This window comes from Sphaeramia orbicularis, chromosome 14 (assembly GCF_902148855.1).
Source record: "Sphaeramia orbicularis chromosome 14, fSphaOr1.1, whole genome shotgun sequence".
Taxonomy (NCBI): domain Eukaryota; kingdom Metazoa; phylum Chordata; class Actinopteri; order Kurtiformes; family Apogonidae; genus Sphaeramia; species Sphaeramia orbicularis.
In genome coordinates, this window is record NC_043970.1 from 30,799,187 (window position 1) to 30,814,656 (window position 15,470).

Genomic DNA, 15,470 nt, shown 5'->3' on the forward strand with positions numbered 1-15,470 from the left:
TCTTCTGCTCACATTTGACTGCCTCACTCACATTAAACAGCTCTGATCTAAAATAACTACATAAATCAGACTAATTAATACTGGAGTATTTGAAAAAAATCAAGTTGTGTTAACCCCATTTCTCAAAGCATATCACATGATGTTTACATAATCATTCCAGAAACTGAATACTGGTCGGATATTTACTGTGTATGTAAACTATGTTTGTCCATCACCACTAATATTACTTCCTGTCTGGACCAGGTCTGGACACGCCTCTCATCTAACCACGCCCCCACATCAAAAAGAGGCTACAGTGTTTTGTAACTGCAGAAAAGTTTTGTAAACACAGGAAGTGTTTTGTAAAAGCAAAAAAACAGGTTTGTAGGAGCAAAATAAGTTTTGTAGGTGCATTTTTAAAAAGGAATATATATTTTTGGTTTACAAAACTTCATTTGCGCTTACAATACTTAATGTACGTTTACAATGTTATCTGGCCTTTTCTTGACACCATAATAAACGGACTCACTGATGTTTTTTTTGTTTTGTTTTTTTTTCATCTTTATTAATCAAAATCTGGTCATATATTGAAACGAATTCCATAGAAAAAGACTTTTTTTCAGACTGAGCAACAACAACAAACTTATCTGAACTGTATTTGCAAAGAACATTATATAATAATAATAATAATAATAATAATAATAATAATAATAATAATAATAATAAATAACAAAAAAAAATAACAAAATAAAGTCAGAGGTCTAATCAGGAATCAATACATTCAAATTTTCACAAACAATCAAGGCTAGTTTGTTTTTTACATGTTTCAGTGTTTTTTTCTGAAGGTTATTTTATTTACGTAAATTAAGAACAGTGGGTGGTTTTTCATAAATCTATATCTGTGTATAAATTGTTTAGCAATAATAATTAAAGTGTTATACATAATTTCTCGTTTTTTGTTTTTCATTATAACTCCTAATTTAAAATCTCTAAAATCTTTATACTCCAGTTTGGCCGATTGAGTGTCCTTCTCAGATGTCCAGTCTTGAAATACTGTCCAAAATGTCCTGGTGTATGGGCAGTCAAAAAATAAATGTTCTAAAGATTCAATTTCAAATTCGCAAAAAACACAGTTATTTTTCTCAATATTAAATCTTTGTCTATCATTTAGTGTTTTAAAATTGGGGGGGGGGGGGGGGGCTGGCTTTTGGGACGGACTCACTGCTGTTCATTTAAACCAGTTGCAGTTCCACTTGTGACCACATGAGGCCAGTAGTTGTCCATCCTGTGAGTACCCTGCTTGATTTTTTAACAGAAGAAGAAGAAGCAGCAGCCGATGATAGAAAATGGCTGACCGGGAAAATGAGGATAATTTCTTTCTGTTCGAAATGTAGTTGTAAGGTGTTTTTTATTTATTCGTACACCACTGCATTTAATTACGAAACATAATGTTTAAAAAGGCGAAACGAGCGAACTTCCGACGGAGGAATGAGTCGGACGAGGAGGATCATGAGGAGGCTCAGCAGCCGCTGCTCGCGCCCACAATGTTCGGGCCTGTCGGGGAAGATATCCCGTTCATGGAGACCTCCAATAGCACCGGCGATGTCCACCAGAGCAACGGCTTTCAGGCTAACAGTGTGAAATTTACTAAGAAAGATAAAAAGAGCAAAGAACCTGCCACAGTTCCTGGACCTACAAAAGCCAGTTTGCTGAGTTTTGACGACGATGAAGGTAGCTAGCATGATGAAGTGGACATTAGCTGTAGAAAACGTGTTTTCATAATGGGTTCATATTTAGCTATGTAGCCTTGCTTGCTAGCATTTTATCAGATAGTGTAGCGCTACAATTGTCAATTAAATGTGTTCACTACCATTCCAACTAGTAAGATATGCATTTGCTACATATTTTTCTTGCATGTCGTGTGTGGAAACAGAAGGGCCCGAGGTCTTCAGAGTAAAGAAATCAAATCACAGCAAGAAGATAGTCAAACAGCTGAAGAAGGAATACAAAGAGGATTTGGAGAGGACTGGCTCTATTAAACAGGAAATCAAAACAGGTGTGTAATCTGCCGTTTCCGCATCACATCATCAACATGTCAGGTAACCCATTGATTGACTTAGCAGGTGCACAGTTTGTTATGAGACACGCCTTAAAGTGATCTGAGACAAATTACTTTCACTTTGTTGACAGATGCTGTGAAGCATCCTGGCAAATACTAAGTTAAAATTCTCATTTACTCATCCACCTCTGATTTAAAAGCAGTTTGATTTTAAAAAAAAAAAAAAAAAAAATACCCATGGTGTCATATCAGAGGGAAGCAGACAGTGGATATTGCTGCTGCATAACTGTTTTAACTGTTTATAAAACAGGACATTGTTATAGATCAGATGGATGATGATATGACTGACTAGTTATATCTGTTGTATATTTTGGTTTGGGTCTTTGTCCATCATGATTAGGTAAATGCAATGAAACATGACACACATTCTAAGGTTTGTTTGTATTCGTAGTGTTAAGAGAGATGTTCTATGTAGCACCTTCTTACTACCGGGCTGAATTTTTTTTTTTTTCTTTTTATTGCATATTACCATCTGTGCATTACTCCTGGACTTACAATTAAATTTCAATTAATCCTCTCATTGCATCCCACTGTCCTAGATGCTCCACCTCAGCCTATGGCCACCATCAAAGAGGAGGTTACTAGCAGAGCAGGTAGTGAACAGGGTGAGGAGGAGATGGAGGTGGACAGTGCTGATGAGCCAGAGGAAGAATCGAAGAGTCAGAGCGGTCCAGCACATAGTCAGGTGTCCAGGAGCAACAGCACGGCCGCAACCTTCAATGCACTTTCTTCTCTCAGCAGCTTGAGACCTGGTATGATTCCACACTCATACAATGTATTGTTTTAATGTGCAAACTATCCTCTGAAACCTAACATTTACATCAACACGTGTTTTCTCTGCTGTTCTAGGGGAGATACCTGATGCCGCGTTCATACATGCTGCAAGAAAGCGCCGTCAGATGGCTAGAGAGTTGGGAGGTGATACACCCCTGGTTGAGACAGAGACCCCAAAAAAGCGATTAGTCCGAGAAGAGCAAGATGTCAGCGATGACGAAGATGAGGAAGAAAAGAGGATCCGCTTTAGTGGAGTCAAGAATAAGAGCCAAAGGCAGAAAATAGCAGAGGAGATAGGTACTTATCAAAATAAAACATCACAGCATAGTCATCAATTGCATACGAGTGCAGTTTTTAATTCATTATCATGACTGTATCCCAACTACACAGGTATTGAAGGTAGTGATGATGAGGCACTGGATGCAGGTCAGGATGAGGAGGTGAGCCGTTGGGAGCAGGAACAGATCAGGAAAGGAATCAGCATACCCCAGGTAAGCTCTTTAAACATTTTGGTCACATATAGCATTCCAGTTAAGGCTGGGTGATCTGGCAAAAAGTTTGTAGGACTGTGTTTTTAGGTATAGTCACAATCCGCAATCTGAATTGCCATGTTTTTGACTTGTTATAAAATAATGGGCTATATATTGGTAGCTCACAGTACTGAAGGATTTCTATTTTGTCTTTATTTGTAACAACAAGGTTCAAAGCAGCCAGCCAGAGGACAACACCGTCTACTACCAGAGCAGCTATGAGAGCCAGCCCTACAGCAATTCCTACAGCATGGCTTACACCTACAGCACTGTGGCTCCACAGACGACCAAGCCAACTGCCCGAACAGACAATGGCACTGTTCACTATGTGACCCCAAGTGCAGACCTTAGCCCTGTATCCATTGATCTGGTAAAGAAACGCCTGCAGGATAGGTAGGTACAGTACAAGACAGCAGCAACGTCCAATGTCAAAGTTCTCAAGACCCAGACCTGCAGACCTAAGGGCCAGAAACAAAAAGTGGGGGAGCAGGAGTGGGTTTACATTAGCCCTTCTTATGATATAGTAGTGATCATGAGTAAGGACAAAATTTCAGCATTTGTTCCCTGTTGAGCCGTTTTCATGAAGTTACTGTGATATTTGATGTATGTCCTCTAAGGAACGCTGTTTGTTGTGAGCTGGTGGTTGAGGGCAGACTAACTGCCTTGACAATTTGTGCTGAATCCAAGTCGTGCTTATTATCTTTCCCTGTATGCCATGTGTCTATAGGCTCAGCCAAATGCGTGCAGGCTATGACTCAAACACCAAGCGCTACAAACAGATCGAAGATGACCTAGCTGCTTCAGAGAACACCATAGAGCAGCTGGAGGGCTCCTCCAATGACAATGCAGATCAATATAAATTCTTGCAAGAGATGCGAGGGTATGTTGGAGACTTGCTTGAGTGTTTCAGTGAAAAGGTAAGGGAGAATTTGTCTGCTCTCTGATTTGCTGCTTTCTGTTTTGTGCCAATGTGATTTTTCACCACATTATGTTATTTAAAGAGAACAGGAAACAATTTTAATAATCCACTGTTAATGTAGCATCAAAATAGCCTGTTTCTTACATTTGAATTTAGTACATTTTCATATGAAATGCAAACAAACTCCACTGATCATGAAAACAGTCACTTTGAGCATAATTTACAAATTTAACTTGTGTTAAACTTTTTGAAATATGACATGATTTTTCATGATATCTTAGGAATAATTTTACTGTAAACTATGCTGTACAAGGTAATAGTTATTATAAAATAAGTGGGAACTCAAACCATAAATTTGGGTATGCCAGAGCTCCATTTATAAAGAGGCGGGATGCAGCCTGTTAATTCAGTATGTTGCATAATGATGCCTCTGAACCAACTCCTTTTTTGTAAACATATCATTACATAAGTGATTGCATGTCAGTTTTAAACATACGAGCATGAGAAGTTTTATTTCTTAAACTAAACACAGTCTCGGTCCTGCAGCAGCAGTGAACTCAAGGAATGGAGAGCGTACCGTCTTGCCTTGTCCACAACTTCTTTGTTTTATTCACATAATAATGTGATGAAACGGGTTGCTAACCAACCGTTAAGAGCATGCATTGATATGGAAACCAGTAGTAACTTGAGAACATCAAGACTGGAACTGTGTATTGTCAGTGTATGGTAAAAACCTAAGTCTTATTATATATATTTCATGGCCTTTCATGAAATTTTAAGACATTTGGGCTTATTGCATATTTTCAGCTCAAACTAATTCATTGGTTTAAAATCCTAGCTTTCTTGAATGCTTTTACCTTAGAGAGTTTTTACCTTACACTCACGATGTATTAGTTCCAACATGTTACTGTTCATCATGCCTCTCTTGTCCCTCCAGCAAGTCGTCCCCTGTGACTCGGATCCCCGCTTTTGTTTGGGTCAGAGGTCACAGAAAGCATCATATCTTTCAGGTCCCTGCTGTCCTGGAGCTGGAGGCTGCCATGCACCAGTTACTAAGGCAACGGGCCTCACGACTTGTCCAAAGAAGACAGGATGATATTAAAGATGAATCGGCGGAGTTTGCAAGCCTTTCAAGTCAGTCCATCTTGAAGGTTTTTATGATTTATTTGAACGGCCTCGTTAGTTCTCTGTGTTGAGTGCGAGAGCGTGTGGTGGTTTCATCCTTGATTCCCATTACCCCTTTTTTTGTTTGTTTTCTCCATAAGTGTGTTTAACCTTGATAGAAGCGTGATTGTCAGCAAGTGTGTGTACATACATACATGAATAAATGTTGTATTGGAGGAGCTGTTTCGGCTTCTTTAAGGCGGAGTGTCAGTCAGCTGGGTGCTTGTGACTCAGCTCAGGTGGCAAATAAGTCACTAAGTAGAGATGACACAACAATGATGTGATAGTGCTTTGTCCGCTGTCACTTTGACTGTAACATGTAGCAAGTTGCAGCCAGGTAAGTCTCTAGAAAATAAGTGATGCCTTGTAACATAAAACATTTTCACAGAACATGCGGATGGTGTTGCTGTTGCTAACTGTCTTTTTTAGATTATTCACAATTCCTCTAAATTACACTAAACTTAATTATTCTTTGTGTTTGAAGATATCGAGCATCCATAATAACACTGAGTTTATGGGTTGTCTCACCTTAATACTTGTCTTAACATGGCTCCTGTCTCTTGCAGATAAAGCTGTCATGGCTCCCAATCTGGACTCATTTGGTAGAGATCGAGCTGCGTACCAAGAGCACAATCGTCAAAGGAGGATCGCTGAAAGAGAGGCCCGACGGTGTGAAGCTTACTCTTACTCAAAGACTCATTTACCAGTCTTTTACTTTTAAGCTATATTTTCATCACATGTCATTTGCATCAGAAATGCTATTTTCCATGTGAATACTCCAGTAACTCTGTACACTGTTATTTACAAAGCAGAGTTGAGTGATTTGGGTTTGGTTTGACGTGCAGTCATTTTAACGGTAGGCTGGCTGCATTTTCTTAAATTGACTGACATTGTGTTGCTATTTTGGCACAGGACTCGGAGGCGTCAGGCTCGAGAGCAGAACGAAAAGAGAACTGAGCATAATGAAGGCTTGTCATCCGATGATGAGGAAACCTCCACTGACATCACCAGTTTCAACATGGAGAAAGGTATGAAATGTTAACATTAAACTACTGTTACATGACTTAAGGCGCTTTCACACCTACCTCTTTGGCCCAGACTTTCAGTTCATTAAGCTTGATTTAAACCAAATTTGCACGTTCCCTGAGGTGGCTGGATCCAGATCAAACCGATCCACGGTTCAGTTTATGCAGAGTATGAAAATATGATATGATTGATACTTGCGCTTTCAGATCAATTACAGGAAGTTAAATAAGGCAATTATTGCGGAAAACAAAATAAAAAACAGAGGAGCAATATGCAGATGTCAGATGCGTGGCCCTCTATACAGGGAGGCACATGCAACATTAGCTCCTTATTAAAAGTAGTGTGAAAGCAATGCTAACAGGATTCATATTGCAATTATTGTGAGTAAGTATTGTGATTGCGAATTTGAGAGGGCTTACGTTGTCATCAAAGAAATTGTATAAAGTAATCCTTATGGAATGTGTAAACTCCAAAAGCGTAAAAAAATACAAAAATGTGACTTTAATTTTGCATATTTTCCACAGTTCCTCTCCCTGTTCAGTGACACTTAATCCAAAATATCATCATACAACAGAGCTTGTTTATTTTTTCCCCCATCTGTGCAATTAGATTTCCCTTAATCCTCCTAAATGTAGACCTTTTTAAATATGAGCCCGTGCATTTATGTGACTGTATAGGTTGATATGATTACTTTTAGATCAGATTAATTATGTACCTCTAGTTTGGAATTTGTTTCAGACTTTTACTTGTGAAAATGTGAAGTGTACTATAATGTGGATATTTGGTTTGGTACGTTCCATATGAGATTTTAAAAGTAATCAGAGCTTTCTATCCCATCTAGATCGCATCGTCAAGGAATGTAAGAAAGTGTTTGAGGACGTAGTGGACGACTTTCATTCCCTTGACTACATCAAATCCCATTTTGAAGTATGGAGAAGGGACTACGCCGACTGTTACAGAGACGCCTACATAGGTCTTTGTCTGCCCAAACTCTTTAACCCCTTAGTCCGTCTGCAACTCATCACATGGAACCCTCTTGAGGTGTGTGGGTTTTTTTGCATCACTGTTTCCCTTGTCAAGTGGGAAAGAAAACCAAATCAGTGCTCATTTGTTTATTTATTTATTTATTTAACGTGTTTCAGGCGGAGTGTGCAAACTTCGAGTACATGCTCTGGTTCGAGTCGCTGCTTTTTTACGGCTTTGAGGAGAACAGTGTATTGCAGAAAGGAGAGGCAGATATCAGTTTACTGCCTGCTATTGTGGAGAAAGTCATCATCTCCAAACTGACAGGTAGAAGCCAAAATCAGCAATACAGAACTCAGCAATTCCCAGTACCAAACATGATGTGTATTAATGTGTTGTTTGTGTGTGTATTAGTGTTAGCAGAGCAGGTGTGGGACCCACTGTCCAGCAGTCAGACAGCCAGACTGGTGGGGTTCATTCACAGACTAATGAAAGGGTACCCAACTGTGCTGCATGGAGACAACCAATACACACAGGTTCAGTCCACTATCCTACCACTGTCTCCACTTGAACATAATGTTTTCACTCCTCCAAATAAGACATATTCAGACTGGTTTTGTTATTTACACCCCACTTGTTCCCCTCAATCAGGAGCTGTTGAAGACAGTCGTTTTGCGGACCAGGCGCACTCTAGATGAAGATGTCTTCCTACCACTCTACCCCAAAAAGTATGCTATCTAGTTGGTAAAATAAGGATACACACATTTTCATGTCTTCCGTTTGTTTTTGTTTTTTTTTACTTTTTGGAGTGTTTCAAATATGTTTTTGCTTTCCTTTAGTGTGTTGGACAACAAGAACTGCAGCCCCTATCTCTTCTACCAGAGACAGTTTTGGACATGTGTTAAGGTATGAGCAAGATTGTTGTCAAACAGTATTAATACATAAAGTCATTTAGCACAGATTAGCAAAAAAAAAAAAAAAAAGGTTTAAATGGGTATATAATTCACACTGGTCAGTTTTTGCACTTACAGTTTGTGTCAAAGTCATGTTGTACTTGAGTGATCTCTAACTTTGTTGTCTTTGTGCTTAGCTACTGGGCAACATCCTGCAGTGGGATGGCATCCTGTCAAATTCATGTCTAAGGGATCTGGCTTTGGACAGCACGTTAAATAGATACATCCTCTCTGCACTGCAGACCACAGATGCAGGGGAGGACAATGTGCAGAAGTGTCAGAAGGTAAAAGACCTACCAGTTTTCATTCGTGTAAAGAAATTGTGTGACACATAAGAGTGATGCCAGAGTCTAGAAACGTTTTGGAATTATTGTAAAAGTTATTATATGTAGTAATGTCAGTTCAACATGAGAACAAGAGTGTTTTCAGCTGGAAAAAAAACTAAAAGCCATCACTTGCAACATAAGCCACTAGAGAAAACCACTGTTTTCACTTGGTTTCATAGCTTGGTTGTAACTCGGTCACATTCTATAAGAGGTGAGAAATTGGTTATTCAGAGTGCAGATAGTGATTCTACCTTAAAAGATCATCATATAATCTTTTGACCAATTGTCCAACCCTAATTAGGAATGAGGTTCAGAGAATCTTTAATGTGACTGTTGTCATACATGAAGGGTGTGTTGATGTGCACTGCACTTTTTGAACAGGCAACAAGAGCAGCATTACACGTTAGAGCAGTTGAATGTTTGACCAGGTTCTATTTCTATCGTAAAGAAATGATGTTTAAGTATTGGTATGGTGTGTTTAAGCTGAAGTACAATGGTAGTATGATTATGTAATGAGACTAAAAGCAGGACTGAAAGGACTTGGGTGTAAAGACAGTGTTTACTCTGACTTTGCCGGGAGAGCTAGTATCTATTTTAAGCCTACTCATGGACAGTTTAGATATTTGTTTTTTTAACAACACATTACATTTTTCCACTAAGCTCACAGACTTAGTGATAAAAGCAGGGGACAGTCCGTGTGTAATTCCCAAAGTCTTTTAACATGGTCAGATCACTATCGGAGTTGAGTTATTGACAGCAGTTACAACAAACACATATCCACTCTAAAGTGTTCCATCTGTGAATGTCAGAATTGATGTGCCCCTGTAGAGAGGGATCAGTAGACTTTACAGTGAGGTTTCCTGTTTTGGTTTGACTTTGCACAGGCATTGTTCACAAGGCCTTAGCCCTGCATCCGTTACACTGAGCCGTTCATGCTCATTTACTATCCTGTGCTTACACAGACGTGATAAGTTCCATGTTATTTTTCCATATGGAAGCAAACAGCTGTTCAGTTGGCAAAATGTAGCAATTTGTTTAATGTGACTCTCCCATGGTTGTATTTTTTAGGTGGTGGATTATTTGCCTCGGCAGTGGTTCTGTGGGTTGAAAGGCCAACAGACGTTGCCTCAGTTGGAGCCGTTCTGTCGTTACCTCGCCCACCTGGCCAATTCACTGTATCGCAGCAGCCTGGGCGGGTCCGACATGGAGCGACGCACAACCAAGTAAGTGCATCTAAAAACTGAATATACTGACAGGTCATTTTACCGAAAAATAAACAAATGCAGCTTTTGAAAAAATTAGACAATCTGTGATTTTTCTGCAGATTCAACAACCTTTCATCATAGGTAATAGATCTTACATTTTCACAAAGAAGTAAAATAATTATAACAATTTACAGTTGCGTAAAAATCGTTAGACCACCCCTTGTTTTCTTCGATTTCTTGTACATTTTAATGCCTAGTACAACTAAAGGTACATTTGTTTGGACAAATATAATGATAACAACAAAAATAGCTCGTAATAGTTTAAGATCTGATATCTATCCATTTTCCATGTTTTCTTGATAATAACAAAAGTCACTTCAGTTCTTACATCAATAGCTATGGCATTGTACTACCAAAAACAGTGCTTTGAGGCATTCCATGTTTTCTGTCTGTTTTAGTCACATGATACACACAGGAGTTAGTACTTGATTGCATAACCATTGTTTTTGATGACTTTTGATGGTCTAATAATTTTTTCCGCGACTGTATAATAGGCATGAAACACTAAAATCTACAAATTGTAGAACATTTCCAAAACATCATTATTATGTAGATAAGCTACATATATAAAGTTAAAATAATCTAAAGCCATTTATATCTGAAGGGAGAGAAGAAAATTTGCTGATATGGAAAAGAAGGATGTTTTGGTGCATGATGAAGATGAATACAGTTGAAGTGTCAGTGCTAAAAGATTAAGGCTACATTCAGACAGCAGGTCTTAATGCACAATTCAGATTTTTTGGTGAAATCCAATTTTTTTGTGTGCTTTTTCATATTACGTATTAAATGCGTCTTCTATCAGTTTTGATTATGAACTGAATGTGACCCTGAAGTGACCCGCATGCACAAAAGAGGTCCTGATGTAATGCATGACCACACAGGCACGTACTGACGGTGTGTTTACGGTAGTGACAATTCTGGGATGCAGAATTGTGACGTTTGTCGCATTTCAATGATGTAAAAGTCAGATAAGTGCGACCTGGTCGTTCAGACTGAAGTCTCATTGCAAAACATCAGATACGTATCAGATTTAGGACCACATATGAAAGTGGCCTGGGTCGGATTTGAAAAGATTGGATTTGTGCTGTTCAAACTGTCTTTAACAGATCGGATACAGGTCACATATGGGCAAAAAATTGGATTTGGGACACATTTGCAGTCTGAACTTAGCCTAAGATAAGATTAGGAATCGGCAAAGTAGCTGTTCACTACCACCTCCAAAACAAAATGCAGTTTTTTGAGAGGCAGAAAAAGCTGAATACGTACATCCGCTATGTTTGATTAAGTGGCACATAAGGGACACGTAGTAGAAGATTTCACCGTATGGGTTGTTTTGTCAATTTAAAGAAACACTAACAGAGCTTTGTTAGTGTTTTAGTCCATTTTGTGCCAGGATCTGGTTGTGGACGTTGGCTAAGTCCGTTGCTAACCTCACAGTGGTTGTCGTTTGCTAACATGCATGATAACAGTCACAATGTACTGATTCTTACATAGAAGTGTCCGGTCACGTTCACTCTCGATTTCTTCACCGCCTTTCTTCTCTGTATCTGCTGCAGTAGTGTGCAACACTACAGGACAGATATTAGGTCAGAAATGCAGTCTGCTGATGTGACCGGACGTCCAGCTCCCAGGGCAACACAAATACGACATAAGCACTCACTAATCCTGCACAGAGCCTTTTACTGTCCTCACATGACCCACACACTTTCAGTATCAACCTTAAAGTATGTCCATCCTCTTAATATAACCTCCTTCTGACTCCAGGGAAAAAGTCAAAGACGTGGTGAAGATGCTGGGTCAGGTGAACGCCCTGGACCACATCATCGCCGTGGCAGCAGAGCACGGCGTTAAAGACATCAAGACACTTTTGGAAGCCAAGTGACGAAGACGACCACAAATTCACCCTTGGTCTTCTGTTCTATGAAGCACGTTTGACAATATCAGACTCCTAAGAAAACAACGGTGCTTATTCAGTCCTCGCTCTGACTAAAACGGTGAAACAGCTTCAGTGTAAATATTGTGCATAGTGTATATTTTATAGAAAGGTTTGTTCATACGTCTGTAAACACGAGGCCACTGTTGAAACGAGGCCTCGTATCGTCAGCCCAGCAGGAGTTTTTCAATCACACCAACGCTGACACTATCTTAACTGTATAATTTATTAAGAATAAATAACTTATCAAGGACTTCTCAACAGTTGAACCCTCGTACGTTTCCCAGCACATTCTTCTTTTATTCAGATGTGCCAAAAGAGGTTTCTGGGTGACCCGCTTCCCGCTGGAAAAGACTGAATCTCAGAGCTGATGTTAACAGCTGTGAGGATGTTGATGTGTTTATAAATGTGAATATTTTTTGTGTTAGTATTTTATTTGCTTGTGAATAAAATCTGGATTTGAAAGAATTCATTTGTGGTTGTTTATATTTAAGTGAGAACTTCAGCGTTACAGGTTTAACAGTGACATTAACTGGCATTAAGAATTACAATGTTTTCTCTTAACACATTACACCTTTGTTTTCACGTTTGTGCAGTAACATGAAGGAGAAATAAGGCCACTGAAGATATGAAAATGCAGAACATTTCAAGAATAAAGTCATAAATGAAGAAAAACTAAATGTAATCTTACAGAATAAAGTTGAAATTAAAGTTACATCTATTCAAGAATAAATATATTCAAAATTATAAACCACGAGTTTAAAAATATTATTTTTTTTTTTTTTTTTTTTACACAAGTCTAGAAGGCTGTTGGAGAGACTGCTACCCTAATATTTTTGGATAGATGCTCTGCATAAACTAAAACTTAATTTTTGAAACTAACTTTTTTTGAAAATTGCTGCACCCCATGTATTTTATTTATTTATACTTTATTTTTACTGTTTGAATTCTGTATAATACAAACATAAAGGACATTTGGGATACATTGAACATATAAAACCTTTGTGACTAACAATTGCTTTTAGTACTGTGACGTTGAAATGAAAATTGTCCATTTCTTCCATCTATCTATCTATCTATCTATCTATCTATCTATCTATCTATCTATCTATCTATCTATCTATCTATCTATCTATCTATCTATCTATCTATCTATCTATCTATATGTATATAATTTTATTTTTTTAATATAACCTTTATTTACTTGAAGGAGTTTTAGAAAGTATAACAAAACACAAACACCCATCTATACTTAATAACCATACACATATTTCCTCACCCGTATATACATCCACTCATAAAAATATACAATTGCGCATGTTCACGATGATGAATAAAAATAAAACATCTGTATATACACTCACACATAAATTTACATCATCTCCCATTTATAGTGCTCCTCTTGAGTCCTCAAACTATGGGTCAGAATCTCCATCTCAAATATTCCATTCACAATTTGTAGCCAATGGTTAGTTGTAGGCGGTACTAATCTGCACCGTTTTTTTTTTGTTTGTTTGTTTGTTTGTTTTTTGTTTTTTTTTGTTTTTTTGGGAAATAGCTTTATTTATTTATTTATTTATTTTTGGCAATAAAGTACAATGTTATTCTTAAAATCTAATGTCCCCACCAAGGTTATTATCGTTAATGAAAACTAACGAAATGACGAAAACTAGAATTGTAAAAACATTTTCGTTAACTGAAATAAATAAAAACTATAATTAAAAGGAAAAAAACGATAACTGACTGAAACTGTATTGTGTGTTTACAAAACTAACTAAAACGTATAAAAATTCTGGATAAAATTCCCTTCGTTTTCGTCTTTGTCAGTGTCGGACTGATATTAAAATTGATTTATTTCCTTCACATAACTTTAGCTGCTGGCTCCATATGATATTTAAGTGTCCGTCACTTCTCGTCATTTGTGGTTTCCAGTCCTCTTCTCATCCCCACTCCACCTGGAAACATGGAGACTAAAGTTGGGAGAAAGCAGCAGAGTCCTGTCTGGGATTTCTTTGAATTTGACGGTGAAGAAGAGAAAAAAATATAAAGACACTAAAACTAAACTGAAACTAAGCATTTAGAAAATAACGGAAACTAATAAAAACTGGCAAACCTGCTCTAAAAACTATCAAAACTAACTGAATTAGAGGGGAAAAAAAGTCAAAACTTAATAAAACTAAACTATAATGAAAAATCCAAAACTATTCTAACCTTGGTCCCCACTACACTCACACACACAAAAGTCCAGCTCAGTGGTTCTGATCCTCTCAGTATTAAACATCAGACTGTCTTATATGTACACTGTAAAAAAAACCTGTCATTTACGGAAGCCGAGAACGGCCCTAGATTAACACATAATTTTACGGTCGTTATCTCGTGATAACGATTTAATTAATTCGTTATCACGAGATAACAAACTTTGTTATCTCGTGATAAAGAATTAATTTATTTCGTTATTTCATATTTGCAGATGCTAACAGGTCCCACTTCCTCCTCATCTCTGCGTTCAACAGCTGTTGCTGACATGTTCTGTACAGAGCAGAACACACATTCAACAACAAGTTAGCGGTAAGTTACAGTAAATACAAGACAAGACCAGTAGGGGGAGCTCTATACTAATGTTTAGGCCAAGAGTCGCATCTCTTCTCAGTCATAACAAAGTGTGTGAAGAAGAAAGACGTGTCCTTTTATTATTCTCCTGTTTCAGGTATGGTAACGTTGTAAAAAATGATAGACATCAACCTCAAGTGAAACATATAGAAGTTTAAGCAATTGCAAACTAATTCTTACGAAATGTAAAGTGTTGTTTGGTCTATACACTTTATTACAGAAACCGCTTGTTAGCTAGTTAGCATCCTATCGCTATGTTTATTACACTGAATTAGCTTCGCTAGCAAAGTTAGCATCCTAGTGCTAATGTGTTAAATAGGAGTTGTATGGTCGTCTGTGCTGGACCTGATTGTGTGGTGTCATGCATGGTCATTTATTTGTTAAACATATATTCATGTCCATGTTGTGCAATGTAATTGTGACATAATTTCAGTCATAAAGAAACGTGGGAAGAAGAAAGACGTGTCCTTGCATCTCTTCATTATTATTCCCCTGTCTCAGGGCATTGACACACTGGCTTATGTAAACTAGCTTAAATTTAGCGGGATGTGCTGTGTAATGTTTAATCAAATGTTTATTTATTCCCCTAATAGTGCTTTGTGTCCTATGAACGTTATGCTTAGTGGTGCAGTACAGTACAGTACAATCATCAACTCAAATGTCAATGTGGCTATTAAAAATACTGGAAGTATGAAAACCCTTTTGTATTTACTGTTAATGAAGGGCCAGCAGTCTAAAGGTGAACAACTTTTTGCAGCTGGTCACAAGTATGACTACATTAACTTGTCTTTTTTTTTTTTTTTTTTTTTGGAATTTAACAGGTCACCATGGACCAGTTACCGTCAGGCTTGAGGGAAAGGGGCATCCTGAGGAGAACACAAATGGTAGAGGACAAGTTAAAGTACACAA

General features: G+C 37.9%; 1 protein-coding gene across 1 annotated transcript; it reads left to right on the forward strand.

Annotated features, from left to right (window-relative positions):
- The first annotated feature begins 1,295 nt into the window (after positions 1-1,295).
- On the forward strand, positions 1,296-12,419 carry paxbp1 (PAX3 and PAX7 binding protein 1). Its single transcript, XM_030154015.1, has 18 exons — positions 1,296-1,710; positions 1,913-2,035; positions 2,638-2,850; positions 2,948-3,169; positions 3,263-3,363; positions 3,572-3,795; positions 4,130-4,319; positions 5,332-5,455; positions 6,052-6,154; positions 6,398-6,513; positions 7,353-7,552; positions 7,654-7,801; positions 7,889-8,010; positions 8,126-8,202; positions 8,314-8,380; positions 8,565-8,711; positions 9,822-9,976; positions 11,783-12,419. The coding sequence occupies exons 1-18, from the start codon at positions 1,428-1,430 to the stop codon at positions 11,898-11,900; spliced, it is 2,733 nt and encodes a 910-aa protein (XP_030009875.1). The 5' UTR covers positions 1,296-1,427; the 3' UTR covers positions 11,901-12,419.
- Positions 12,420-15,470: the final 3,051 nt, after the last annotated feature.

Coding starts and splice junctions, on each gene's coding strand:
- paxbp1 (XM_030154015.1), top strand. CDS start 1,428: ATGTTTAAAAAGGCGAAACGAGCGAACTTCCGACGGAGGAATGAGTCG. Junction 3,364..3,571: donor AAGGAATCAGCATACCCCAG/GTAAGCTCTTTA, acceptor TGTAACAACAAG/GTTCAAAGCAGCCAGCCAGA. Junction 7,553..7,653: donor TCACATGGAACCCTCTTGAG/GTGTGTGGGTTT, acceptor AACGTGTTTCAG/GCGGAGTGTGCAAACTTCGA.